Source organism: Taudactylus pleione, unplaced genomic scaffold, assembly GCF_031769625.1.
Source record: "Taudactylus pleione unplaced genomic scaffold, aTauple2 ptg000587l, whole genome shotgun sequence".
Taxonomy (NCBI): Eukaryota; Metazoa; Chordata; class Amphibia; order Anura; family Myobatrachidae; genus Taudactylus; species Taudactylus pleione.
This window is the reverse complement of record NW_028284989.1, coordinates 432,869-460,364: the sequence shown is the minus strand read 5'-3', so window position 1 is coordinate 460,364 and position 27,496 is coordinate 432,869. Positions and strand designations below refer to the sequence as shown.

The 27,496-nt window shown below is 47.3% G+C and overlaps 1 protein-coding gene across 1 annotated transcript in view; it reads left to right on the top strand.

The window, feature by feature from the left end:
- The first annotated feature begins 247 nt into the window (after nucleotides 1-247).
- CERS2 (ceramide synthase 2) overlaps nucleotides 248-27,496 on the top strand; it is a 53,049-nt gene continuing 25,800 nt past the window's right edge. Inside the window, exons 1-2 of the mRNA XM_088453773.1 lie at nucleotides 248-378; nucleotides 24,995-25,168. Coding sequence (XP_088309899.1) covers nucleotides 24,996-25,168 — 173 coding nt within the window. The 5' untranslated portion in view covers nucleotides 248-378; nucleotide 24,995. The remainder of the gene's footprint in view (nucleotides 379-24,994; nucleotides 25,169-27,496) is intronic.

The following is a 27,496-nucleotide window of genomic DNA, read 5'->3' as shown; positions in this document are numbered from 1 at the left end:
AAGAAAGTTACAATGTAACTATATTTCACCTTCATAGAGAGTGGTGATGTACAGACATGAAGCTGGTCTGTGACTGTGACCCTCACACACTTGGATCAGAGAGGGGCAGGGGACGTGTAAATGAAGGAGTGGATGTGTAGATTACAGCACCAGCACGGTGGCTGTGGGGTGAGTGTGAGGCCCGGGGGAGGAGGGGGAGTGACCGGCTGGGAGGAAGAGAAACAGCCGCCTCCCCGTGATAGGACTTGCAGGCAGGGGTGGGGTGAGACTGGAGCAGCGTCAGACAATCCTTGCTCCCGGGGAGAGCAGCCACCGGCCGCCAGTCCTCCTCCAGAGACCGGACCCCCGCCACAGTCTGGGACCCTGACCCGCAGAGAGGTAGGTGGTGCTGTTCCTGTCTGTGAATTAACTTATACTACTCACTCTCAGTGCTCCAATCCCCCCCAGCTAGCAGTAATGACATATTACCAAACTTATGTCAGCTACAACTCTACAGCAGTGAGTGATCTGTGACCCACTGCAGACAGGGACATCACCTGGCACGATATATTTATATATTTATATATATTTGTACAGAGCTTAATAGCCACCAGTGGATTATTACTAACCTGTTGCAATCACTCTTCAGCACCCTGGTATTTATCCTGTGGCTCAGTGCAAGGCTATACCTAGAGAGCAAGGCTGATTACAGATCACCTGCTGTGTGTGGGGTTATGGGCTCTAGCCACTAGTTATGTATAGAGAAGATGGGCTTTATGGGTGGGCTACCTCCAGTCTGTTAATGGGAGAGAAGAGAATTATAGGTGGGCTTCCACCAGTCTGTTACTGGGAGAGAAGAGAATTATGGGTGGGCTTCCACCAGTCTGTTACTGGGAGAGAAGAGAATTATAGGTGGGCTTCCACCAGTCTGTTACTGGGAGAGAAGAGAATTATGGGTGGGCTTCCACCAGTCTGTTACTGGGAGAGAAGAGAATTATAGGTGGGCTTCCACCAGTCTGTTACTGGGAGAGAAGAGAATTATAGGTGGGCTTCCACCAGTCTGTTACTGGGAGAGAAGAGAATTATAGGTGGGCTTCCACCAGTCTGTTACTGGGAGAGAAGAGAATTATGGGTGGGCTTCCACCAGTCTGTTACTGGGAGAGAAGAGAATTATGGGTGGGCTTCCACCAGTCTGTTACTGGGAGAGAAGAGAATTATAGGTGGGCTTCCACCAGTCTGTTACTGGGAGAGAAGAGAATTATAGGTGGGCTTCCACCAGTCTGTTAATGGGAGAGAAGAGAATTATGGGTGGGCTTACACCAGTCTGTTAGTGGGAGAGAAGAGAATTATGGGTGGGCTTCCTCCTTTCTCTTAATTGTGAGTGGCACAGTAATCGCTTCAGCCTGGTAGAGCTTTTTATTTTTTTTGTAAAGGGGAAGACCAGGCATGCTTGTATTTAATTGATCTTATTAATTACTTAAATGTATTCGCGTTTCCATTATCATAATATATTTGCTCTTACCTGTGACTGATTGGCTTTCTCAGGAGCATATGTCATCTGTACAGCCTATGTCAGAGCTCCTATTGCATCAATCTGGAAGTAAGTGGCAAAAGCCAGCAAATCTGCCTGAGCGCATTTATGCGTCACTTTTCTGCACAAGGGGCCTGATACAGATGTGGTCACACTGCTGATAATAACGCAGATTCTGCGATTGTTAATCATTGCGCATGCGTGTAAGTCGCACCGCCCACATGCAGCGATCTAATTTTGATTAAGCTCACAGAGGATTCGCTTGCAAAGTGAGTGACGGGTAGTGTTTTCTGGGCGTGCATAAAGTAGCCACTGCATCCTTGTTCGCAGCAGGAGAGCCCTCTGCATCTCTGGAGACGCGCTATGTCTGGCACAGCTTCAACTTACTTAGAAGGCTGATGGCCGCCTGATCTCCGTTCCATGTTTCCGGCTTTGTGCGTGAGCGGCGGATGTGTGATGCTTTCAGTGGGTGTCGCTATCCAGGGGTTGACAATAAGCGGCCTTCCAGCTGTTGCTGAACTACAAATCCCAGCATGCCTTGCAACAGTTTTAACATAGCTAAACTGTTTCCAGGCATGCTGGGATGTGTAGTTCTACAACATCTGGGGGGCCGCTTATCTCCCACACCTACTCTAAGCACTGGTTGGCGAGTGAGTCGTTCACCTATTTTCGCAGTTGCGATCTTTGAAAGATCGTAACTGCGATGGCGTTTGCGTTGATCTTTGAATAAGACCTAGGGAACGCAATACCAACCAACGTAGTTACTTAAATCATAAAGCGGTTTATTCATATTATAACTTTTGACACTTAGCGGAGAATAGTGGAGGCTGTAATGGATCTAACTGTACATGAACACTATCAGATCCAGTGTTATGTGTTTTTTAGCAGCTGTAGTGCAGGCCTGGCCAACCTGTGCCTCAACACAGCTACAGAGCCGCAGATTGGTCAGGCCTGCTGTAGTGCTAGCAGAGATCTGATGTAGCCTTCCCTATACTGCTATCAAGACCCCCACCACACAGAAAACTCCTGGGTCACAACATCATGGTGTCGCCAGGTTAGATGGAATAAAGGGACACTGAATGCGTAATGCATTATACTTTCACACTCTGCGTACAATTCCCTGACTCCAGGGACGTTTCAAGAGAGGAGGGGGCCCGTGTGCAGTCTCCGTCAAGGGCCCCCACCTCTCAGTCCGATGGCCGGTAGCACGCTGAGGGCAGTGCGACCAGTGCCGAACTGATGGACTCTTGGCACTAGAGTGTGCCCAGAGTCTATAGCTCATGCGCAGGTCATCGGGAAAATGGCCGTGGTGGGCATTTTCCCTGTGCTGTGCATGCGAAAAACAATGGGAAAATGGCCGTTGCAGCATATTCCAGGCATTTTACTATGCTGGCGCCGATGTGGGACTCCGGAGAGGTAAGTATAATATGGGTGCAAGGTGTGCGGTGCGTGCGCCCCCTGAACCCAGGGGACCATGTGCCCTGCATCCATTATAAATATGCCCCTGACTCCACCCCCCTATAAAGTACAACAATGGCAGCACAAATGTACTGTGGCCGGTCCGGAGCAGATTAAGGCCATGTACTGAGGACCTTACTGTATTCAGTCTGTAACTCCCACTCACGCTCTTTATGACCGGTACACACTAGACGATATGTCATCCGATCCGTCCAGATCCGACGCCACGTGTACACTTGCCGATTCCGTAACCCCCGCCGGTCCTGACGCATGACACGTAGGCTGGATACACATCGTTAAATGTGTACCCAGCTGAAGTTTTGAGTGGAGATGGCACAACCTGTAGCCAATAGAATCATCAGAATGGCCACAGCAGCAGGAGACCAGTAGACTGACGTTGTAGGAGGCAGTGACATGTCCACTCAATGGGGGAGATGTACTTAGCTCTGAAGCAGTGGCATAACTAGGGTATTTGGAGCCAAGGGCAAATTTGAAAAGGGAGCCCCCCCCCCACCTGATGTGCGCGCGCGGCGAAAAAATGGGCGTGGTCACTTAAAAATGGGGCGTGTCAACATGACACACCCCTTTATTTTCACACTGAACATTCCTATCCATATGCACCTTAACCCCAGTAGTACCCCTTATACAGTACCCCCAGTAGTGGTCCACCCAAATGCAGTGCCCCATGTAGTAGCAGTCCCCACAATGCAGTTTGCCCAGTAGCGGTATACCCTTATGCAGTGCCCTTTATATGGTTCCCCCAGTAGTAGCCCCCCCCCCCTATGCAGTGCCCTTTATATAGTGCCCCCAGCAGTATTCCCCCCCCCCATGCAGTTTTCCCAGTAGTGGCCCCCTTATGCAGGCACCCAGTAGTGATCCCCCCTATCCAGTGCCCCCTGTAGTGGCCCTTCCTATTATTGCCCCCAGTAGTGGTCCCCCAAGTGCAGTGCCTCTACTAGTAGGCCCCTTTTATAATGCCAGTGGTAGTTCCCCCCCCCCCCCAAGTAGTAGTCCCCAGTAGAGGTTCGCCCTCCCGATTAAGTGCCCCCAGTAGTAGCCCCCCCCCCAGTAGAGGTCCTCCCAATAATGGTGCCCCCACCCCCAGTAGAGGTCCTCCCATTAGTAGCCACCCCCCTCCCCCGTTCTGCAGATAGGTTAAAAAAAATATATATGTATATATATGTATATATGTGTATGTGTGTATATATATATATATATATATATATATATATATATATATATATATATATATATATATATACATACACACACACACACACTTACCTGCTGCTCCGGTCCGCGCTGGCGCGCTCAGCATTATGGGACAGACATCATGACGTCAGTCCCATTACCCACTGCAGGATCCGGACGGAAGTCCGGCTCTTGCAGTGGGTGCTGCTGCAGTCAATGAGAGTCTATCTGACTCTCATTGGCTGCTGTTTAACACACGCACCGCCGCCAGCGCTGGCGGCGATGTGTGTGTTATGCACAGCCTGAGCCCGCCTCCTGGCGCTATTGGGCAAGCGCTCAGTGGGAGGGAATGGGCTCAGGCATGCAGCACAGGGCCGGCTCTGGAAGCCTAGCGCTGGTCCTGTGTAAATGTTTAGCACCGACCGCAATCACTGCGGTCGGCGCTACACTTGTGGCTAACTAGGGCGGGCCGGACCATGGCCGGCGGCGCCGGTCCCACGGCGCCCAGGGCACGCACCCTGCCCGACCCCCCCCTAGTTACGCCACTCCTCTGAAGAGTGATAAACTACCAGCCACTCTGCTCCTAACTGTCATGTTTGATTGGTAGTTTATCACTCTCCAATTTATCACTTTCCAGAGCTTAGTACATCTGCCCTATTGTAAGCTCTGACGAGCAGGGACCTTTTCCCTCATGTGCTTCTCTTTACATTTTCTTCTACTCTTTAATCCCCATAAGGGCACCTAACACGTGACTGCCAACTCCCGGCTGCTTATTGGGAGTGTTTAATGGCTATTACAGCAATGTATATAAATCGTGTCCTTGTCCTGCACTATATTGTACTGTAAGTTACTTGTTTCTTGTTCACTTATTATTTCTATGTACTATATAAGGCACTGCGGAACATGTCATGTAAGTCAGGACAGGCCTACATGTGATCTGTTTCTTATGGCGGTGTCTCACGAGTACTGGGAATATTGACATTAGTACAGTACATGGCTCTCAGGTATGTACCTTCTATCAGCCTAACTGAGCTGTCTCAGGCAGCAGGTTTATTGCTTTAGGGAATAAAAAAAAAATGCTAACTTTTTGATTTAAAAAAAACACCTAAGCTCCTAATTCAGTGATGGTCGCTATTACAAAGCCGCTGTGACTTGGTACGCAGTGGCTGTGCTATCATTTGCTAATGCCGCAGGAGGCGTCTTGTGTAAATAGATGCAGCATCGGATCACCTGCTTGAACATCGGCCATGTGAGGAACCCTTCGGTTACCTAGGATGGCCGGTGTTATCATGCTGCCGGGGCCAGTGAAGATGGCTGTTGCCCACCTGTCCTCTCCTCCAAACGGCACTGCGTGTGATCGCTCAGAATGAGATCTGGACATGTGCAGTAGTGTTCATTCTAGGTCCGGCGCCGCACCCTGAAAGGGGCACTGCTGCGAGAGGCAAAGGTGCGGCCACAAGAAAAGGGGGCATGTCTTTAAGATGCGCCCTCTTTTCATCACTCTTGGGGGCGTGCCCGGCATCCCTGGCTGCCCACAAGAGCTCCTATCTCAGTGAATAGATGCCGGACGCATGCGCAAGTGATCACTACACCGATATTTTACACACCCACGGGACACTGCGGTCCGTGAGTGGGGACGGCACCCGCAGGCTCTTTTCTGCTCTTTTGGATTCGGGCAGGGTGCGGCACCCCGCTATAACAGCCTAGCGGGAACGCTATGCAGTGCGGCATCGGAGCAAGCGCAGGTCTTGGACTATCGGAGATGTTTGCACCATAGGGTTTGCGCACATCTCTCAATTCGGCCCTAAATTAGCAGGTTCCTTCTTTTTGCTATTTAATGTTTTTAGATTGTAAATATAATAGACATAGTTGCCTACAGTTCTGGAATAGTCGAGAGACTCCTCCACTCCCCCTCACACACTGAATACCCATTCATTTCTGCGCACGCCGGTAACAGCTGCTGATGGCGCCCTCACAACACATCTGTCAGTGGGACAGAGCCCTCGAATCATGACTGTTCCACCTAAATCAGGACAGTTGGGATGTATGCATGTATTAGTAGTCCTGGTGCGATAGATCTTACACCTACAGTACGCAGATTTTGGCACTGCCACGTGTAAATGGATTGAAGACCAATTTAAATGATAGTTTGGATAAATGGACATTGATAAAACGCCACAATATAACTGCAGAAATGGGACTACGGGCCTGACTCAGCTTGGATCGCGATTGCATTTGCGAATCCTGACGGAACGCAGCTGCTAATATTTGCTGATGCAGCCACAACCTTATCCGTGCATAGAGACGCCCACTGCTGCCTTCTCTTCTATGCGCGCACACGCAGACCAGCATACACATCGGGAACGTCAGCCACCATCGACTACTAGTCTGACCTGTCTCTAATTCTGCGAGTCTCTGCACACGTAGAGAGCTATTGTGCAGCAGATGTGGTCGCACTGGCTAAATTATGGACGCCCCTTAAACGGCGTCCAAATTGTAAGACACGCCTACGTTTCTAAAACCACTTCCCCCAAATGCTTGCTAGCTGTCAATCATTTCTGCTTGTTCATTACATTGCGAGTGCCATCGCAATGCGATCGCACGCATTTGCACCTGATAAAAATTGCTCAGCTGCATTGATGTTTGCAATTGCGATCCAAACTGAGTCCGGCCCTAAGCTCCATATATTTCTGTTGAGCATTACTGAAAGCTTGCTATTCCAGCATCCCTCTGTGCACCTGTCAGTTACTTGAGGAATGTTGATCACTAAATACCTGTTTGCAGGTGAAATTCTGCATTTCTGCCTCCTGGGAGAATGTCACTGGCCTGAGCTGTAATTACTAGGACGTGTGTAGCACAGTCACGTGCCCTTCCCTATTCACCCCCTAAACGGCCTTTCCTGCACCCTAATACTAACCGGGGAAGCCGTCACTCAGGGTCTCGCACCAAAGGGGGCGTGCTGTCGATGGTGATTGACAGCACGCCCCTTTGGTGGACGTGCTGGGGGCGTGGCTGCCCAGACAGAGGCGTTCCCATGGGAACGCCTACCGTCTGGGTTCGGCCCCACTGACATCACTAGTGATGTCAGTGGGAGTGATTTTGGCTCTGATAGAGCCAAAATCACTCCAGGGCTTGCGGCAACAAGACCCTACCGCAAGGGTCTCGTCGCAAGCCCGATGGTCGCGATGGTCTTGACCATTGCGACCATCATCATAGACGCTCGCATAAGCTGTGGGTGGTAACCCACAGCTATGCGAGCGTCCAAGAGGCCGCTCCAATTTTGGGGTGTTTGGGGTCCTGAGGACAGGGGCCCTGATTCAAAGCCGGACGCTCTGACAGAGCGCTCGCTCTGAATCAGGGCCGTCCCTCTGAATTTTTAGAGCGGCCTCCTGGCCGCTCGTATAGCTGTGGGTAACCACCCACAGCTATAGCGAGTGGCCAGGAAGATGGTCACGACCATCGCGACCATCGGGCTTGCGACGAGACCCTTGTGGTAGGGTCTCGTTGCCGCAAGCCCTGGAGTGCTTTTGGCTCTATCAGAGCCGAAAGCACTCCCACTGACATCACTTGTGATGTCAGTGGGGCCAGCCCCAGACAGTAGGCGTTCCCATGGGAACGCCTCCGTCTTTCCAGCCACGCCCCTGGCACGCCCACCAAAGGGGGCGTGCTGTCACTCACCATCGACCTCACGACCCCTTTGTAGTGAGACGCATAGCGACGGCTTGCCCGCCGCTATCCGGGTCTCGCGCACGACGGAGCTGGGTCCGCTTGCGAGCGGGCCTGAATTAGGCCCAGAGTTTGAGAACCTGTGGCCTAATATATATATATATATATATATATATATATATAACATTTTCATTGTATCATTTGAGTTGCAATACTCTCTCATTCAAATGTCACAATTCCTTTTTGTTGTAGGTAGTCATTTGTGATTGTTAGTATAGCCTATTTATTGGTTGGAGTGTTGTAGCAATAATGTTTCTGAGAGTATGTATCAAACCACTGTATAAATAAACATCCCTTTTGGCAGCAATGTATTCTTCGGCAAACCTTTGTGTTAGTAACAATTAGACGGGCCATTTATTTTTGGACAGACACATCTCTTTGCACTGCTCCCGGCCATGTTTAGAGCTTCCCGTGTGCCTTCCTACCACTGACCTACTTGCAACCACAGGTGACAGGCGGCAAAGCCATTAGGTTTGATCATACTAATCCCATTCTTGCAATTCCGCTTGCGAGGACCATAGGTGTGTAGTGGGTGTGGCTCCTAGTTGGATCAGTGTCTCCATCGTCCACTCAGATGTCTTTACACTTGTCAAGCTCAAGGGGGAGATGTATCAAACCTGTGAGAGAAAATGTAGTAGTTGAACATGGCAACCAATCGGCTTCGAACTGTCATTTGTTTAGCACAGTCTATAAAATGACAGAAGCTGATTGGTTGCTATGTTCAACCTCTCCTCTTTATCTCTCTCAACTGTTGGAGACATCTCCCCCCAAGTGAGCTTGAATTGCCTGTACAGGTTTGGACAGAACTGTCAAATCTCTCTGTGTCGCCTCTTGGTATTGGCGACTAGTATCAGGTAGAAGTCGTACAATGAGGTGCAAGATGTGACACCTGCACCGAAGAGGTGTAATGTTGGCTCGGTGTAATCAGTACAGGTGGTTCATAAATGGACACCCCCCTTTAATATAATGTTTTATGTGCTGTCATCTATGACAAAATATTGCAGACTGCTGTGTTTTTTTTTAGTTGGGGCTATGTTAGAATTTATTTCATGTTTTTGGTGCATGTACTGTACACCACTATTCTCTGAAGTAAAGCTTTATTATGTGTCCTGTGTAAACCTGCTCCTTTATGTACCAACCTGCCCCTTCTGATGAAGTCCTCTGACAAAACGCGTTGGGAGTGTGGCTTGGAGCAAGTTTTTCCTGTATTGTGGGGGTGTGCTGTTCCCTGAAGGGTCTGTACAGCCTGTGATGCTTTGATATACCTGATTGTAGTCTTTTCTGCTGTGTGTGCATTTTTTTCAAATCAGTAAAGAGCCCAGTACAATCTCTGCTTCACTGTAATTCTTACTAAAGCTGTAGTTCATGCTCAGACAGTAGCAAGATTTTAAGATTGCTTCCTAAACACACGAAATGTCGTTGGGAGACTGTCGAGGTCTTTTTCTGCCCATAGTCTAGATCAGGCCTGGCCAAGCTGCGGTTCTCCAGCTGTTGCGAAACTACAAGGCCCAGCAACTGTTTTACCATTCCCTAATAACAAAACTGTAGCAGGGCATGCTGTGACTTGTAGTCTCACAGCCTCTGGAGAGCCACAGTTTGGCCTGGTCTAGATGGATCAGTTGTCTATTTACTAAGTTTTGGATGGAGATAGTCCAGCTAATTGGCTACTAACTGTCACGTTACAGGCTGTGTTTGAAAAATGACAGGAACTGTTTGGCTGGTACTTTATCTCCATTCCCTTTATCTCCTAACACAGCTTAGTAAATAGACCCCTCAGAATCTTGCAGCACTTTCTAGATAACATAGTGGCCCTCATTCAGAGTCGATCGCAAGAAGCGATCGCTCACTCTGAATGAGGGCGGGCACTTGTTGTTTAGATGTGCTGCCTCCAGGTCGCAAGCGATCAGGGTGATGGTCGCGATGGTCAACACCATCGCGACCATCGGGGCTTACGACCAGACCCTAAGGTTCGGTCTGGGCTCTTGTAAGCCCCAGGGAACTTCCAATCAATGATGTCAGTGGGGCCGCCTCCAAACTGCAACTTTCCGACTGGAATGCCTCTGTTTGGCTGGGCACGCCCCCGGCCTGCACAGCAAACGGGGTGAGCTGTCACTCAACATCGACAGCTCGCCCCGTCTGCTACGAGACCCCTAGCGACGGAGCGCCCGTCGCTAGCTGGGTCTCGCGCATGCGCACGACGGAGCCGGCTCCGTCGTGCGCATGCTCTCTGGGGACCATCAACCCGGTTGCGAGCGCATCGGCGCTTGCGACCGGGTCTGAATGAGACCCTATGTCCATTAGTGAAAGCTTAGTCTGTGCAGTTATCTCTCTTCTCTGCACTGTCAGTAGACTGACCTTACTGATGGCTTCCATAGACTCTGTTGTATGATACATTGTTTAACAATATTTGGGCTACATTCATGGGTAATACATGTACAGTATGCTGCGCTCCTCTTAAAAATATTTGTGTACCACTATTTCAATAGATGGCTATGTTTTTAGGATGAAGCACTCCTGTGTTTCTATATGTATGTTTTTTTTGTTTTATATTTTCTTAACAACCTACCCCACTTATAAGAGCAGACGCCCCTCACAATAACCAAACAATTAGCTATTTCACAGATTCATGGCCCAATAACACAGGGCCTAGGATGCTATGTTCCCCACCTGTCCACATGACGCTCAGTCCCCATGGTAACCGCACAAGGGGATAAAATCACACTGGTAGGAGTACCCTTTAGGGACACATGACCAGGTCGTAATACCCCTCCCCCCAAAAAAATAACTGACCGCGTTCAGTTACTGACCTTGCAAGCGCAGAAGTCAGTCACCGAGGGCTTCCTGTCAGCTACATCACAGGCTGTGATATAAACAATTACATGTTATAAAACATACTACTTTTTTTTTTTTTTTTTAATTATTTTATACTATCTTATATTTATTTTTAGATCTGAAACGTATTTAGTACTTAATGTTTTTAGTAGAAAATTAATACTGGGGGGAGATGTACTAAGCTCTGGAGAGTGCCAAGCAATCAGCTCCTAACTGTCACTCTACAGGCTGTGTTTGAAAAATGACAGTTAGGAGCTGATTTGGTTGGTAGTTTATCACTCTCTCCAATGTATCACTTTCCAGAGCTTAGTACATCTGCCCCTTAGGGAGGAATTTTAATTAGCCGTGGTAATTTACCGAAGGCTATTTGGACCCCCGGGGCTATACAAAGTGAGGCTGCCGTAAGTGCTTATTGGGGATTTTTTTTTTGCCACTGCAGAGGCAGTGGTTAACTGGTGCCGTGAGCCTGTTAACGCAAGGATCTGTTAACTTTTTCAACGAGTGATAAAACTGGCTGCGTATGATTAATGGTGCTCCAGCCAATCAGCCTGTTAACATGTCAATTTAACAAGCGTTAACAAAGGTATCCAGTGAAAAAGGGAGCCTAATTGAATAGCTTCGGCTGATAAAGGCTGAAGCTACCTCCCTTTTTCACTCTCGATAAGTTATCGGGGCTGATTGAATAGCGCCGTCAAGTTGAGTACACACTATCGATGTATGGTGCGATGGTACTGTTGTCAGTATGCCCTGGCAGGATACAAAGCAGGATTACTCTCCGTGGGTTACAGCAGGAGTATTTCTCATACAGGAATATTGGTAACCAGGAGTTACAGCTACAGTGTTAGTGTTCTTGTATAATAGCAGTGAGACAATTTGCACTGGTCTCTTTCTCTCTTCTATCAGCTCAATGTCAGTAGAGGGGACATACAGCCGCAGAGTTAATATTCAGGCACTATAGCACTGATTCCCAAAATATTTTGTGCCATTTGTTCCAGAAACTCATTCTCAGTGCCTCAAGCCCAATTAGGATGATTGGGGGAGATTTATCAAACCTTCTGAAAAGGAAAAGAGGAGGTGTTGTCCATAGCAACCAATCAGATTATAGCTATCTCAGAATGTCGACACATGTTTTAATGTCGACATGTGAAATATAGACCTATGCAAATGTTGACAGTACATTTTAGTGTTATTTAGGGTTCGGTATAAATATATTTTTTAAATGGTATGTCGACACTTGTGTATGTCAACACCTTGGCTGTCTGATCCATCACACCACACTCTACCCATCGCCATCCAAGGGGCAGTACTGCCTGCATTGGACACCACTGCACTGAAGCTTTAAGACATGTTGTTCTCTTTACAGTTGTATTGCAAGTCACCCCTGTTACTGCTAACAGGACTTACATGATGAGTACATGACACAATGGGAATATATTGTTCTGTGTAGCGACATAGTTTGTGTGCTAACCTTGTCTGTAGCACTGGTGATTTTGCTGTTGTCACTCATTCACAGCACTCATAAACTTGTAGTCCTGTGGTAACTTCTAAATGAATACTTTTGAAAATATAGCACACTATTGTTAACCCAGCAATTAGTTCTCATTTGTACTTCCTAATGAACCTGACCATGCCATACTGCTTCTTCATTCAGTTGCGGTACCACTGGCTTTAGTTAGAACATGGTTAAACCCACAGAACACTGAAAACATTTCCACTGTAGGGATTAATGACGTCTGTTCTGCAAACATGAATAAGAGATTAATCTTAGGAAGCACAGCGTCTGTATACATATCAGTATTTACATGTTGTGCACTCGTAGGGGAGAGAGTCCAAAACAAACCTCAGTGTATCGCTTTTCTCAAGTGCGCACTGCGCTGGCGGAGGCGTTTGTGTGTGTGTAAATGTACCAGCTGGAAATTTCCACCAGCCAAGACAAATGTAGAGGTCAGACCATTGATGAATAAATAGGTATAAGGAGCAGATTTAGTTATTCACTACATATTGACCTAAAATTGTGCGCACATCGCTATAATTGAACATCTTGCTCGGGGTAAAGGTGTGTGCGGTGGACTCAGCGTGGCCTGGCGTTATCGTGCGGCAATACGACGCCTGTTCACAGCAACCGGCTCAATTTCAGCTGCTGATGTGCCCTTTTAGATGCAGGAATGTGATTTTTGTTTTGGTTCCAGCGCACTGGGGGTCTCATTCAGACTTCCTCGCAAGCGCCGATGCACTCGCAAGCGGGTCAATATAGAGGCCCTGTGCACGTGCAGCGGCCCGCACTGTGCGTGCGCAAGCCCCCGGAGCGAGAGGCAAATTCTCTCGCACCGGGGCTTACTACAAAAGGGGCGTCTGTTGATGGTGATCGACAGCTCGCACCGTTTTGTAGGTGGGGCGGGGAGGTGGCTTGCCAAACGGAGGCGTTCCCGACGGAACCACTGCTGTTTGGGGGCGGCCCCACTGACATCACTTGTGATGTCAGTGGTAAGCTTCCGGTTCTAATAGAGTCGAAAGCTCACTGGGGCTTGCGGCAGATGAGACCCTACCGCAAGGGTCTCGTCGCAAGCCCCGATGGTCGCGATGGTCTTGACCATCAACCTGGCCGCTCTTTAAAGCTGTGGGTGGTCACCCACAGCCTAGTGAGCGGCATTTTGCGAGCGCCTCTGAATGAGGTCCTGGCTGTGCATTAGAAACTGTCATATAGGAAATACTGTGCAGAATCCAATAAGTGTAATAATTCTTACCTGGGTGCAGTTTCTGGTCTGTATGATCTACTTGCATTCTGGCAATTTCAGATAAGAAGCTATGACAGGCATGTCAGTGTCTGAGGAACGGGCTGAATATTTACTACGGAGGATAAACACAGTAATGATTAATCACTGTGAGCTGCATGTGTCAAGAGAGCGATACTGGGTGCTGGTGGCACAGTAGGCCTTGGCTAGTGCATACAGGCGGTGCATATACCAGTCTCAGAAACCAGATTAGTGCATCATACTTTAACCCGCCAAACCTAGAAATAAGGTTAAGTGGCAAGGTTTTTTTTTTTGCATATAAAATGAAGTGCTTGTATGCCATAACATTCAATGCTGTATATTCCTGGCATAATAAGTAAATGTTTATTGTCTAAACATTTTAGATCATCATGATATTTTGGCTAATATGACATGCACTCTAATTCCTGCAGACTTTACGTGGTTATACAGAGGGCAAGATGAAATGTGCTTCATCCCATTACTGCCATTGTTTCCGTTTCTGCTGTAGTACATAAAAGATGAGTAGTGCGCCTGTCCAATACACAGTGTGGTGGCAGCAGCCATTTTGTCATCTGACATACTGTTCATGAGGATGCAGCATATAAATCTAATGGTCCTCTCTGAGGGATCCCAGAGGGAGAGGATCAAGGGCTGGGTGCTGAGAGTCACGGCCACGTCCCCACTCTCCGATGCTGTGATTTGATGCGAAACGCGTCAAAAAGACCCTGGTACTGGGGTGCTGGTTCACTCACCCAGGGGTGCGTCATAACTCCTCGACGTTTGGGGGTCTATTGGACTCTTGGCAGAGAAGACAATAATATAATTGTTTGTGAAGCAAGTACCTCATGAAAATTTGGACATGAACTTCCCCACGGATGTTATAGCTGCGTAATAGGCTGCATTGTGGTGACCATTAGTTTACCACAGGCATGGTGAACCATTTTTCTGCAGAGGGCCATTTTGATATATATATTATTCGCGGGTCTGGTGCAGGCTACGCCCCCTCTGAGGGACAAGGAAGGGGGGGGCAGGACCACAATTGCCATGATTACAGCAATACCCAGAGCTTCATGAGGATGCTCCGGGGAGCTGTAAGGGCAGCGGTGTGATTGTCTGATGCATCCTAAGGACGCACCAGGCATAGAAACATAGAATTTGATGGCAGATAAGAACCACTTGGCCCATCTAGTCTGCCCCATTTTTAAACCTATTATTACCTCAACCCTTATTGGCCCTTACTTCTACTGTCTTAGCCTCTACCTCCTCTGATGGGAGGCTATTCCACTTGTCCACTACCCTTTCTGTGAGGTAATTTTTCCTCAAATGTCCCGTGAACCTACCACCCTCCAGTTACAGAACATGTCCTCTTGTTCTCATACGTCTCTTTCTTTGAAGAATGTCTCCTTCCTTTACCTTGTTAAAACCCTTTATATATTTGAACGTTTCTATCATGTCCCCCCTTTCCCTTCTCTGCTCCAAACTATACATATTAAGATCTTTTAGCCTTTCCTGGTACGTTTTGTGGTGTAGACCTTGCACCATTTTAGTTGCCCTTCTTTGTACAGGCGGCACTACTGCATAGATTCTGGCTGCAGGGTGCCATTCTAGGCACCCTGCTAGCCAAATGAGGCTGGCAGAAAAAAGTTCGGAGAGCCAGATCAAATGATTCTGCGGGCCTGAGGTTCCCCATCCCTGGTTTAGCACATGGAACCATGTGTAGGCAGGTGAGGTACACTTTAAAAACTTTTGTAAGAGACATTCAGGCTACTTATGAATTTGTATATTTGACATTCAAAACTTTTAAAAGCTTTCACAGGTACACTCAAGTTTTTGCTAACTGCAAATTGCCACGATGATGTCTCTCAAACTGAGGAAGCCATTTTGTAGGAGGAACCAATATTCAGCCTATGCTATCTAGCTCGGAAGCATTTGTCTGCCATTGTTTCTTATGTAATATACAGAACTACTAATAGTACAGTTTATTGGCTGATCCAGGTCAGTGAGTTAGGATGTTGAACAGACTTGCACATTAATTTGGCAGTGTGCGGCAAACCACTTCTGCATTCTGTTTGGGCATCTGATGGGATGGAAGTCGGTTCAGTTCTCTCTCCTTCAACATATAAAAACCTCTTTTGTTCAGGTTTTCCTGCGCTCTGTTTGGTGTTGATTTTGAAAATCCTCTCCCTCTGGACTTCCCGTGTAGTTCAGTAATCCCATAGTGTACAATCCAGCAGTTACTATGCATTTCTCAAGCTAATTAAAATATATACACCTGGCTCAACACATTGAAACATGTTGTATCACTCTAATTAGATACCTCTTCAGGGAGATCACATGTGCAGTCATATCGTTCTGCATTAGAAATTAATTATTAACCTTCCGCGTGCATTATCTTCTTTAACAGGAAAGTCTTTTTTTTTTTTTTTTTATAAGTGTACCAGTCTTCCACTAACATAGGAGGCAGCCATATTTCACTGAACCAATATATACTGTATGTAGGAGTGACTGACATTTCTTTGTTGAGTAGACATCAAAAATTATCGCTTCTAGAAAACTATAGTTGACATGTCCTTACTTTTTTATATTTTAAACCGGGACAATCTCATATTTTGTCCTTACAAATGTCCCTATTTTTCAGTATTTACTCACAGTTGTCTAATCTCTGAAACGTCTTTGAGACTCCGGAGTTGGTTCAGTCCATAAAATGGCTGTGCTGTCCACCGCGTTGGTGACGTTCACTCTGCCAATGGTGCCAAAATTATAGCATATTTATACATTAGCCGGACTTATTTCATGTTTCTACGGTTTGCTTTGGTTTTTTAGACTCTTCATTACAGTTTTATGTATCACACTATAGTGACACAGATACTTTACAAAAAATATATAAGAAGGCTATTTGTAGCAGAGGGCTTGACGTAACATGAAGTATTGCTGTGCTTGGCAAAGCACTGTCTGTACGGGTTGGGTACGGGATGCCAGCATACCGACACTTGTTTGTCGGTATACTAACCTTCCCCCTCTTCCTACTCTAACCCTCCCTCCCCGGTGTCTGACCCTAACCTCCCCCGCTAGTGCCTAAATCTAACCTCCCCATTACCCTGCTACTTAACTTTGATATCCTGGCGGTTGGGATTCTAGCGCCGGAAATATAAGTGTGCCGAATGTATTCCGTCTGTACTTGCCAGGACTTTCTGGTAGACTCCTGATTTTGGGTCCAGCCAGATCTCGGGAGAGTAGTCACCCTTCCTTAATCCCACCCATTAAGTGGGTAAGGTGGGGGTTTGGTTTACTATGAATTGCATCATTGTGACCACACCTCCGCAACATAGTACCCTGAATTTCAGCATTACATTATGGGGACAGTGCCATGGCTTTACTCCTACATACTGCATTCTGAGGCCCAGTTTCATCAACGAGTGATATTCTTGTTACCACTCGTTACTAATCTTAAATGGTGCTCCGACCAATCAGCTCCTAAAGGCGGGTATCCACTAGACGATATGCTCCATAAGCGATATCGTCTAGTGTTTCCCCGGCAGTTATGTGCTCAAAGTCATTAACAACATTGAGCACCCACACTGTATGATATATCGTTCAGTGCCGGCATCCTCCCTCATCCCCGTTCTTGCAGAACCTGACCACAGGTTCTGCAAGTACGGGGATGCCCTGCAAGTACGGGCGATGGTCGTCGACGGCATATCCACTGCACGATATTGCGGACGATGAACGATAACTATATATCGTTATCGTTCAAATCGTCCAATTTATCGTGTAGTGAATTTGTGTCTTAACTGTCATCTTTCAAACACATGACAGTTGGGAGCTGATTGGTTGGAGCACCATTTAAGATTAGTAATGAGTGATAACAAGAATATCACTAGTTAATAAATCTGGGACTAAGGGGTCTATTTACTAAGCCCTGGATTGCGATAAAGTGAACGAAGAAAGTCCCAGCCAATCAGCTCCTTACTGCCAGGTCACAGGCTGTGTTTGAAAAATGACAGTTAGGAGCTGGTTGGCTGGTACTTTATCTCTGTTCACTTTATCTCCATCCAAGGCTTAGAGATGTGTTGTTAATGGTCTGATTACAGTGGAGAATAGCTGAATACCTGTTTGAGTGTTAAGCATTGATGTAATACGGATGGGCTGGCGGCAGTTAGAAGGTAACTGGAAACTCTTTTTTTTTTTTTTTTTGTCTATACAAAAAACTAAATATTTACAGAACACTTAAAACAGTGCAGCATAGCAACATTCAGGTATAGCAAATCTGCTTACACCATACGTGTTTGCTAATGTCTGGGAAACGATATAAGGTTACACAGCGGTGTCACAAGTTTGGTATGTTATTTGGTGGAGTCTCATTGTGTTGAATGGTGACGAGCAGATTATTTGCATCTGTATGCTGCTATGGCACTGAGGCCCCCCGAAGAAGCCGTCCCATTTTTTTTTTTTTTTTTTTTTTTTTCTCATTTGTAATAACATTGACTCTTAAGGAAAGTAAATCTGAAACATTGTGGGAGAGATGTACTAAGATTTGGATAGAGATTAAAGTGGATTGAGATAAATTACCGACCAATCAGCTCCTGTCACTTTACAGGCAATGGGGAATATTTATTATAACTGCACAGATCGTACCTCTATAACTTTTTCTGATACGCCTCTTTACCGAGGGGAAGCAGTACCGATGAGATGTTTAATACATCTCATCTGCTGGGGTGGGGGAGTGAAAACACTCCCCTCCGGCGATCCCCGCCAGAGCCCACAGCGCATCAGCCTAGTGCTGATGCGCTGTCTCTCCCTTCCCGGCCGGCTCCCATGGGCATGTGCGAGATTTTGCAAGCAGTGCGAGACCTCACGTGCAGCCCGGAGCCTTGGCAGCTGTTCCTGCTGTGGTGACAGGGCAACGACAGCCGCAGCTGTCAATATAGATAGCTGCAGCTGTCGGAATGGTCAGTGCCAGTGACTGTTCATACATCTGCCTGCACATCGGCGCTCCTGTCTTGAAGATGGCAGCACTGATCGTGTCAGGGATCCTGCTCGCTCCCCTGCATTACTACACGCAGGGAAGCTATAACTGCAGCACTTAACATGCACAGTTACCGTTTTGCCTCCCATCGCCCCTCCATATACCTCCCCCTGTGTTTGATAAATGACAGGAACTGATTGGTTGGTACTTTATACTTCTCCAGGGCTTAGTACATCTTCCCCTGTGTGGTTTAGCAAGTTGGATGTATGTACCTACTCTCCTAAACAAGTGGAGAAGTTACCCATAACAACCAATCGGCTTCTAGCTATCATTCCAGGGCTTGGCTGTGGCCACTAACGCCATCTTCAGTTGGCGTTAGCCATTGAGAGCTATGGGCTACGTTATGTGCCAGGAGAGGAATCATCTGGAGCAGACCATGCATGAGCAGTTGTGTTCTGGGAAACTGAAAGTGCGATCACTTTTCTTGTATAGCCGACGATATATAACTTCTTATTGCCTCGATAAGAAATTATAATTATTGGGTTTAAAACCAGATAATTGATAAATATGGCTTAATTTACACTTAGTTTGTTTGTTTGGGCAGCACAGATGGTGTAATGGTTAGCATTACTGCCTCACAGCACTGAGGTCGTGGGTTCGATTCCCACTACGGCCCTAACTGTGTGAAGTTTGTATATTCTCCTTGTGCTTGCGTGGGTTTCCTCCCACACTCCAAAAATATACTGCTAGGTTAATTGGCTTCCAACAAAATTAATGTGTGTGTGTGTGATAGGGAACATAGATTGTAAGCTCCACTGGGGCAGGGACTGATGTGAATGGCAAAATATTCTCTGTAAAGCGCTGCGGAATATGTGTGCGCTATATAAATAACTGGTAATAATAATAAGTGTTTATCTGAACATATTGCAGACATAAAGTATACGTTGTTACAGCTTGGTCTGAGGGCTCTGTCTACTATAGAAAGGGACATGCCTATGCGATTGGGTGTTGTTCCTGGATTGATCTGCTTATATCCGTTATATTTATGTTCTATATATATATATTTTTCTTATATAGTCTGTTTGTTTTGTCATGGCTTTGTATCCTTACTGTACAACAATGGAGATTTACAAAGTAATGAACAAACACAATGGGCGCATTTCAATTGTTTCGGCCCCTCTTCGCGCCTGACGGAGCTATTCAATTATTGTTCCTGTCAGACGCGAACAGGCGCCGGCATTTCGGCATGCCACCCCCGGGGGTGGGGAGCTGAAATGCATGAAAAGTTACCTGTTTGGGCGCCCAAACTGCACTTTTCGTGATTGCGCCCAGCACTTTGGTGGGGTGTAGCCATTTTGTGCTGCTAAACCCAACCTCTTTGGGTGCGATCGACGTGAAGATTGGCATCAATTGAATAGCGCCCCGCAATCTCCCGTCACTTTAGACCGGTGATCGGGTGCTCTAAAACAATTGAACTGCGCCCACAGTTTTTTTTTTCTGTATACAACTTTCAATATGATTGCTATCATTATTTTTTGACATGTTCCCATTTTTAGAGTGAACAGTAGCTGTATATGAGAAGTTAGTACACAGAAGAATAATGGCTGTATAATAAATGAGTTATGTTCTATATTTAATGGCTTCAATTAAGATTATCTTAGAATTTGGACTAGTGAGCAATTTAGGATAATATACAAAGCAATTCAATAATGTGTGTGTGTGTGTGTGTGTGTGTGTATGTGTGTGTATATTTATTTATTTATTTTTCGTTGTGTTTTGGTTTGTTTTTACCAATCAAAGATGGCATGGATGTGAATTTTTATATCAAAATATATTTTATTACTATTAGCATTTATAGCTACTATTTACTATTGTACTGTTGTGTATTCTAGTACTGTATGGGTTTTTTTTTTTTTTTTACTTTACAGCATTAATTATGTTTTTATATGGTGGTCAGGAAAACATGAACTATCCGATCAGCCAAACCAACTTGGGGCAGCTGCACGCCCCTTGTGCTCCCAGGTCATAGAGAACTAGGAGCACTGGACACTGCAAGGACGATGCCCTAACTATGGCCACACTAAGCGCATGAGTGCTCTTGACCAACCTTTGCGCCACCTGTGACCACTGACTGACATGCTTTCCTGCCACTGTCCCCTGTCTGTGAAGTAACGTGTTAGCAAAAACAAATTGCAAACATTAACCAAATATATAAAACACATTATGGTGGTGAATGAATGGGTCAGAATCACCTGAAGCCAAGAGGCTAATACTTTACATTCCTCCTCCTATTATAAACTGCCATTCTCCTGACACCACCCTACCTTCATCCCATTGGTCCTGGTAGTTGAAGACTATTGCAAGTAACAACTATTAACGGTTTCCCCACCCTAATGCTGACATGCATAGTGACACAAACCTTTGGTGTTTAAACTACTTTGGGTTCCTACAGCCCTACAGAATCCTAATCTGTGCTTGTGTACTTTACGGACTCATTGCAGAGAGAACCCAAGTGTCCTACACTCATTATTATCATCAATCATGGTAATGTCTAAATCCCCTTCACGGAGAGGACCCTGGACGTCATCAGCCAGTGTCCAGCGTCATTCCCTGCCATCTAAGTGGGCACAGAGGGGGAATATAACCTTGTGGCGAGCCACAGAGCCCGAAGCGTGCGGAGCCTGCGAGGGGACAACTTTCTTCTTTAGGTGGGGACAGCTTTTGGTACTTGTGAACTTTACATACACAAGTACCATTTAAAACATTCATTGGGTTCTCTCTGCAATGAGTCCGTAAAGTACACAAGTGCCTCCTGATCTGCCATCTTCTGCTCTTCCATGCCGTTGATGGGCTGGGGTGTGGCAGTTGGCTCAGGTGTAACTGCCCAGTGCCACACAAACCAGTCTGATTTGAAGTAGATGGGCAGAGTGTCTTGAACGGATGCTATACAGGTAACAGAAATCCAAGGTTACTTCTAATATCTGTGTCAGTAAGGGGTGCATTATTAATTATAACACACAAACTTTCCTAACCAATCTGAACTTGCTAATTGAACCTTTGTTACCTGTGGTTCTAGGTGGACCTAATAGCGCCTATTAAATACATAGCAGAATTGCTTCTTATAAGTGGAATTCTACTGTGCAGCTGAAAAATATCAACTACTGACAGCACTTTAAATCCTGAAACTTTCACTGAAAATGAGCAATTAAGCAGCAAATTCAGTGACAGTGGAACTTTAAAGATCCTCTCGTACATGATGTAATAATGCCTTTATATATTGCTACTCGCCAATAATAAGGAAATTCCTTCCATGATTGTAACTCTTTTCATTTAAAGGCGAGTTGTTGTTGCTGTTATGCTTTTCATGTAAAGTACAAAAACAATAGTTATTTCTTTCCTAGAATTTACATCCATGTGCTGTTTTACCTGCTCCGCCACTTCACGCAGGTGACAGCCATGCCCAAATTACATACTTTAATGTTTCCTCTCGGCAAGATTAGGCTTGCCTGTCCTGACACTACTGCAGTCGATCATGAAGTAATATTAACACCTTTTTAACACTGGTCTATCGCTGTGAGCTTTTTATGTTCATTCTGATAGCCTCGGCGAAATGGACATTTATGGGAAATGCCAGGTAGGGATTTTTGGTTCAGAATTGGTGAAATAGCGCGAACGGGCACATGAGAAATAAAGATCAGTATTCCATTCTGCTGCCAAGCACCACTTGACCAGCATAGATGGCATATCATGGCATCACCTGACTAGTATTACATGGTATTTTATGCTGGGTCCAACTGGTGGCTTTTATACCAATCTGAGCCCTGTTTATTAGTATGAATACCACTAATATAGAGGTCGGGGTAGCTGCCAATAACTGTAAAAGCTACACATGTACTGTACAACACACACATAATGCACCCCCCCATGCACTGCTATGGAATGCAATTAAGTCACCATATAGCTTCATATAGGGATCTATGTACTAAGCCTTGGCGAGTGATAAAGTACCAAATACGCTCCGAACTGTCATTTTTCAAACACAGCCTGTAAAGTGATAGTTAGGAGCTGATTGGTTGGTACTTTAACTCTGTCCACTTTATCTCTATCCAAGGCTTAGTAACAGTAACTGACCAGGTTGCTTACAATTAGTTTCATAGAGTAGTAAATTGCACTTTTTACTGTACTCTTAATGACATCCTGTGTTAATTACAAACTCTGTAAACTAAATGCCACACTAAAGTCAGATTTCCTTAATGGCACGTATGATATAATAAGTGAAAAGAACAATAGAAAGTTAATAAAGACGTGGATTAAGGGACTCTGAATGATCCAGGCATTTAGGCACTGAGACTGGGTACACACTATGCGATTCTCGGCCCGACATGATAAGATCTATCAGATATGGCCGATAATTATATAGTGTGTAAGCAGCACTAGGGGCCCGATCGGCTCCCGATAAAGTGTGTGTGGTACACGCACGCTATGTCAGTCCCGTCATTTTGGTATCGTTCAAAAAGTGCAGTGTGTACAGACCTCGGACGATGTCTTCTAATTAATTAGCATTCCCCTATGGAGACGAGACATAGGAGCTCATTCAGAGTCAGTCGTGAGCGCTGAGCGCTCACAACCGACTCGATGTTGCCCAACAGCGCATGCACACGACTTAGCCGGCTCCGTTGTGCGCATGCGCGATACCCGGCTGACGGGTGCTCCGCCGTTAGGGGTCTCGTAGTAGACGGGGCGAGCTGTCGATGTTGAGTGACAGCTTGCCCCGTTTGCTGGGCGGGCCGGGGGCATGCCCGGCCAAACGGAGGCGCTCCAGACAGAACGCTTGCCGTTTGGGGGCGGCCCCACTGACATCATTGCTGATGTCAGTGGGGAACTTCCTGCTCAAACAGAGCAGGAAGCTCCCTGGGGCTTACGAATGCCCAGACCCTACCCAGCTTAAGACGAATGCCCAAACCCTACCCACAGCTTAACGATTGACAAGGAGGCGGCCATTCAGGATGCAAGCGGCCACCCTGATTCAGAGCAACCGCTTGCATCTAACGATCGCCTCTGAATGAGGCCCATAGTGTGTACGTAGATCGGATGCTTTCTGGATTGTTCTGGTCGGTCTGAATCGGTCTAGTCGTTAGCATCATTTGGCAAAATCTTAGTGTGTATGTAGCTTTAGTTGTAACCTGAATAATCAAGCCTTGGAAGTTTGAAATGTTTCAACCTGAGCAAAAAGGATTGAGGGGACCACGAAGTATAAAATGCTTTATTTTGAAACCGAAAACCAATTCACGTGTGTTTCATCAAGGTACTTACTGGAGATGGAGGCATAATGCGCTTGTACCTTGGACATGGGTCTGTATTGTGATTATAATATAGTTTGTGTGTGTATGTGTAATATATACACAAACACACTAATATGGAAAGGTATAGGAATCTGCAGTATACAGTATAATAGAGCTGTCTGATTACTAGCTCATGTTGGGTACGGTATATACTTATCCTCCTTTTTGTGGCTGCTTGAAACCTTTGTCGTCACAGCGCTGTTTGTGCACCATGTTGCCTTTTATATTATGGTTGCGGCTAGATCCCCTTCAGCTTCAGGACCCTGACGTCATCCGTTACTATCTACGTGGACATCTATTGGGAATAGTAACCATGCCCGAAGTGTGACGAGCGTAGTGAGCCTGCGTGGGTACAAGTTTCTACTATTGGTGGCCAGTTGAGACAAAATAACAGCGTTGTCAGGGCATGGAACCGCACTTCTGCCCTGGCGGGGGGGATATGTGCTAAGCCTTGGAGAGAGATAAAGTACCCACCAACCAGCTCACTTTACAGGCTGTGGGGTAGATGTACTAAACTCTGGAAAGTGATAAATTGGAAAGTGATAAACTATCAACCAATCAGCTCCTAACTGTCATGTTTACAGGCTGCGTTTTGAAAAATGACAGGAGCTGATTGTTTGGAACTTTGAGGTCTATTTATTAAGGCTTCGATGGAGATGACGTGAATGGATATAAAGTACCAACCAACCAGCTCTATACTGTCAATTTTCAAACTCAGCCTGTGACATGGCAGTTGGGAGCTGATTGGCTGGTACTTTCATATCTGTTCACTTTATCTGCATCCAAGGCTTAGTAAATAGACCCCGTTGTGCATGCCATGGCTCTATAATTTGCAAACCAAACCTCCCCAGCAATCTGTGAGTTAAAGGGCCTCTATAGAACTGGCTAATATTCAACTGAAACACAGAATAGCTTCACAGGATATTAGCGTAATCTCATTTTAATATGCAAATCTAGAGTAAGGTAGCACACAGCCCAGCTCTCGTTTCTGCATTTTCAAGGGGTCACGCACTACGGAGACTCCAGCTGAAAATTGCAAGCAGCTCTTTGTGAAATAATAACTTTCACTAATCTGCATGTCAAAGTTCTGTGCCCTTCACGGACGTATTCTGTTGTATATCGGATTGGTCACAGGAGGGTGTGTTGAGTACAGTTTGGCAAGCTGTGTGTACATTATGTCTCATCTCCCTTTGTGCATGTTCCCTCTTTCCCGCAGGATGCTGCAAACCATTTATGATTACTTCTGGTGGCATAAGCTGTGGCTTCCAGACAGTCTGACCTGGGATGACCTTCAGGATCAGGAAGGTCGTACGTACGCCAAAGCCTCTGACCTGTACATCACTATCCCATTTGCATTCATCTTCCTCATAGTACGGTACTTCTTTGAAATGTGAGTATTTTAGTAGCATGGTTTCAAACTAGAACTGCTAGTATATACTAGGCTGATTTATAAGTCCTTCAAGAAAAAAAACAAAAATCCCTCAGTTTCCCTCACCCACTCTGTACTTTGTCCCTTAAGCATACATTACCTCTAAGAAGTGCATATGTTTAACTGCTTGCTGGTAACTATTTCAAGTGGAACAGTTTTAGTATTTTGGACCCATCATCTGTTGAGTAGTTGGCTATTGTTCCCAGTGTTGCAGGGTTTTGTTCTTTCACGTTCTCGCCCTCCTCCTCTTCCTCGCATCTCTCGCTCTCCTCTTCCTCGCACCTCTTGCGCTCTCCTCCTCCTCTTCCTCGCACCTCTTGCGCTCTCCTCCTCCTCTTCCTCGCACCTCTTGCGCTCTCCTCCTCTTCCACGCACCTCTTGCGCTCTCCTCCTCCTCTTCCACGCACCTCTTGCGCTCTCCTCCTCCTCTTCCACGCACCTCTTGCGCTCTCCTCCTCCTCTTCCATGCACCTCTTGCGCTCTCCTCCTCCTCTTCCACGCACCTCTTGCGCTCTCCTCCTCCTCTTCCACGCACCTCTTGCGCTCTCCTCCTCCTCTTCCACGCACCTCTTGCGCTCTCCTCCTCCTCTTCCACGCACCTCTTGCGCTCTCCTCCTCCTCTTCCACGCACCTCTTGCGCTCTCCTCCTCCTCTTCCACGCACCTCTTGCGCTCTCCTCCTCCTCTTCCACGCACCTCTTGCGCTCTCCTCCTCCTCTTCCACGCACCTCTCGCGCTCTCCTCCTCCTCTTCCACGCACCTCTCGCGCTCTCCTCCTCCTCTTCCACGCACCTCTCGCGCTCTCCTCCTCCTCTTCCACGCACCTCTCGCGCTCTCCTCCTCCTCTTCCTCCTCTTCCCCCGCACCTCTCGCGCTCTCCTCCTCCTCTTCCACGCACCTCTCGCGCTCTCCTCCTCCTCTTCCACGCACCTCTTGTGCTGTCCCCTCCTCTTCCTCGCACCTCTCGCGCTCTCCTCCTCCTCTTCCTCGCACCTCTCGCGCTCTCCTCCTCCTCTTCCTCGCACCTCTCGCGCTCTCCTCCTCCTCTTCCTCCTCTTCCTCGCACCTCTCGCGCTCGCCTCCTCCTCTTCCTCGCACCTCTCGCGCTCGCCTCCTCCTCTTCCTCGCACCTCTCGCGCTCGCCTTCTCCTCTTCCATGCACCTCTTGCGCTCTCGTCGTCCTCCTTTTCCACGCACCTCTTGCGCTCGCCTCCTTTTCCACGCACCTCTCGCGCTGTCCCCTCCTCTTCCTCGCACCTCTCGCGCTCTCCTCCTCCTCTTCCTCGCACCTCTCGCGCTCGCCTCCTCCTCTTCCTCGCACCTCTCGCGCTCGCCTCCTCCTCTTCCTCGCACCTCTCGCGCTCGCCTCCTCCTCTTCCTCGCACCTCTCGCGCTCGCCTCCTCCTCTTCCTCGCACCTCTCGCGCTCGCCTCCTCCTCTTCCTCGCACCTCTCGCGCTCGCCTCCTCCTCTTCCTCGCACCTCTCGCGCTCGCCTCCTCCTCTTCCTCGCACCTCTCGCGCTCGCCTCCTCCTCTTCCTCGCACCTCTCGCGCTCGCCTCCTCCTCTTCCTCGCACCTCTCGCGCTCGCCGCCTCCTCTTCCTCGCACCTCTCGCGCTCGCCTCCTCCTCTTCCTCGCACCTCTCGCGCTCGCCGCCTCCTCTTCCTCGCACCTCTCGCGCTCGCCTCCTCCTCTTCCTCGCACCTCCCGCGCTCGCCTCCTCCTCTTCCTCGCACCTCTCGCGCTCGCCTCCTCCTCTTCCACGCACCTCTCGCGCTCGCCTCCTCCTCTTCCACGCACCTCTTGCGCTCGCCTCCTCCTCTTCCACGCACCTCTTGCGCTCTCGTCCTCCTCCTTTTCCACGCACCTCTTGCTCTCTCCTCCTTTTCCACGCACCTCTTGTGCTGTCCCCTCCTCTTCCTCGCACCTCTCGCGCTCTCCTCCTCCTCTTCCTCGCACCTCTCTCGCTCTCCTCCTCCTCTTCCTCGCACCTCTCGCGCTCGCCTCCTCCTCTTCCTCGCACCTCTCGCGCTATGTAAATATGTTACCTGCATCAAACCTTCAGTAAAGTAATCAAGCCCAAAAAATAACTATGGATGTTATATTTGTTTTAGTTTTATATAACTTTTTTAAACCAGGGCAAAACCTGTTGATTTTACAGTCTCTGATGGGCCTTCCCTTTTCTCCACAAACACTTAAATCTAATGTACACAGGGCCTGATTCAGACTTGGGAATAGAGAGAGATATCTCAACTGATCATCTTGGTGAAACCATACTGAACTGCAGGT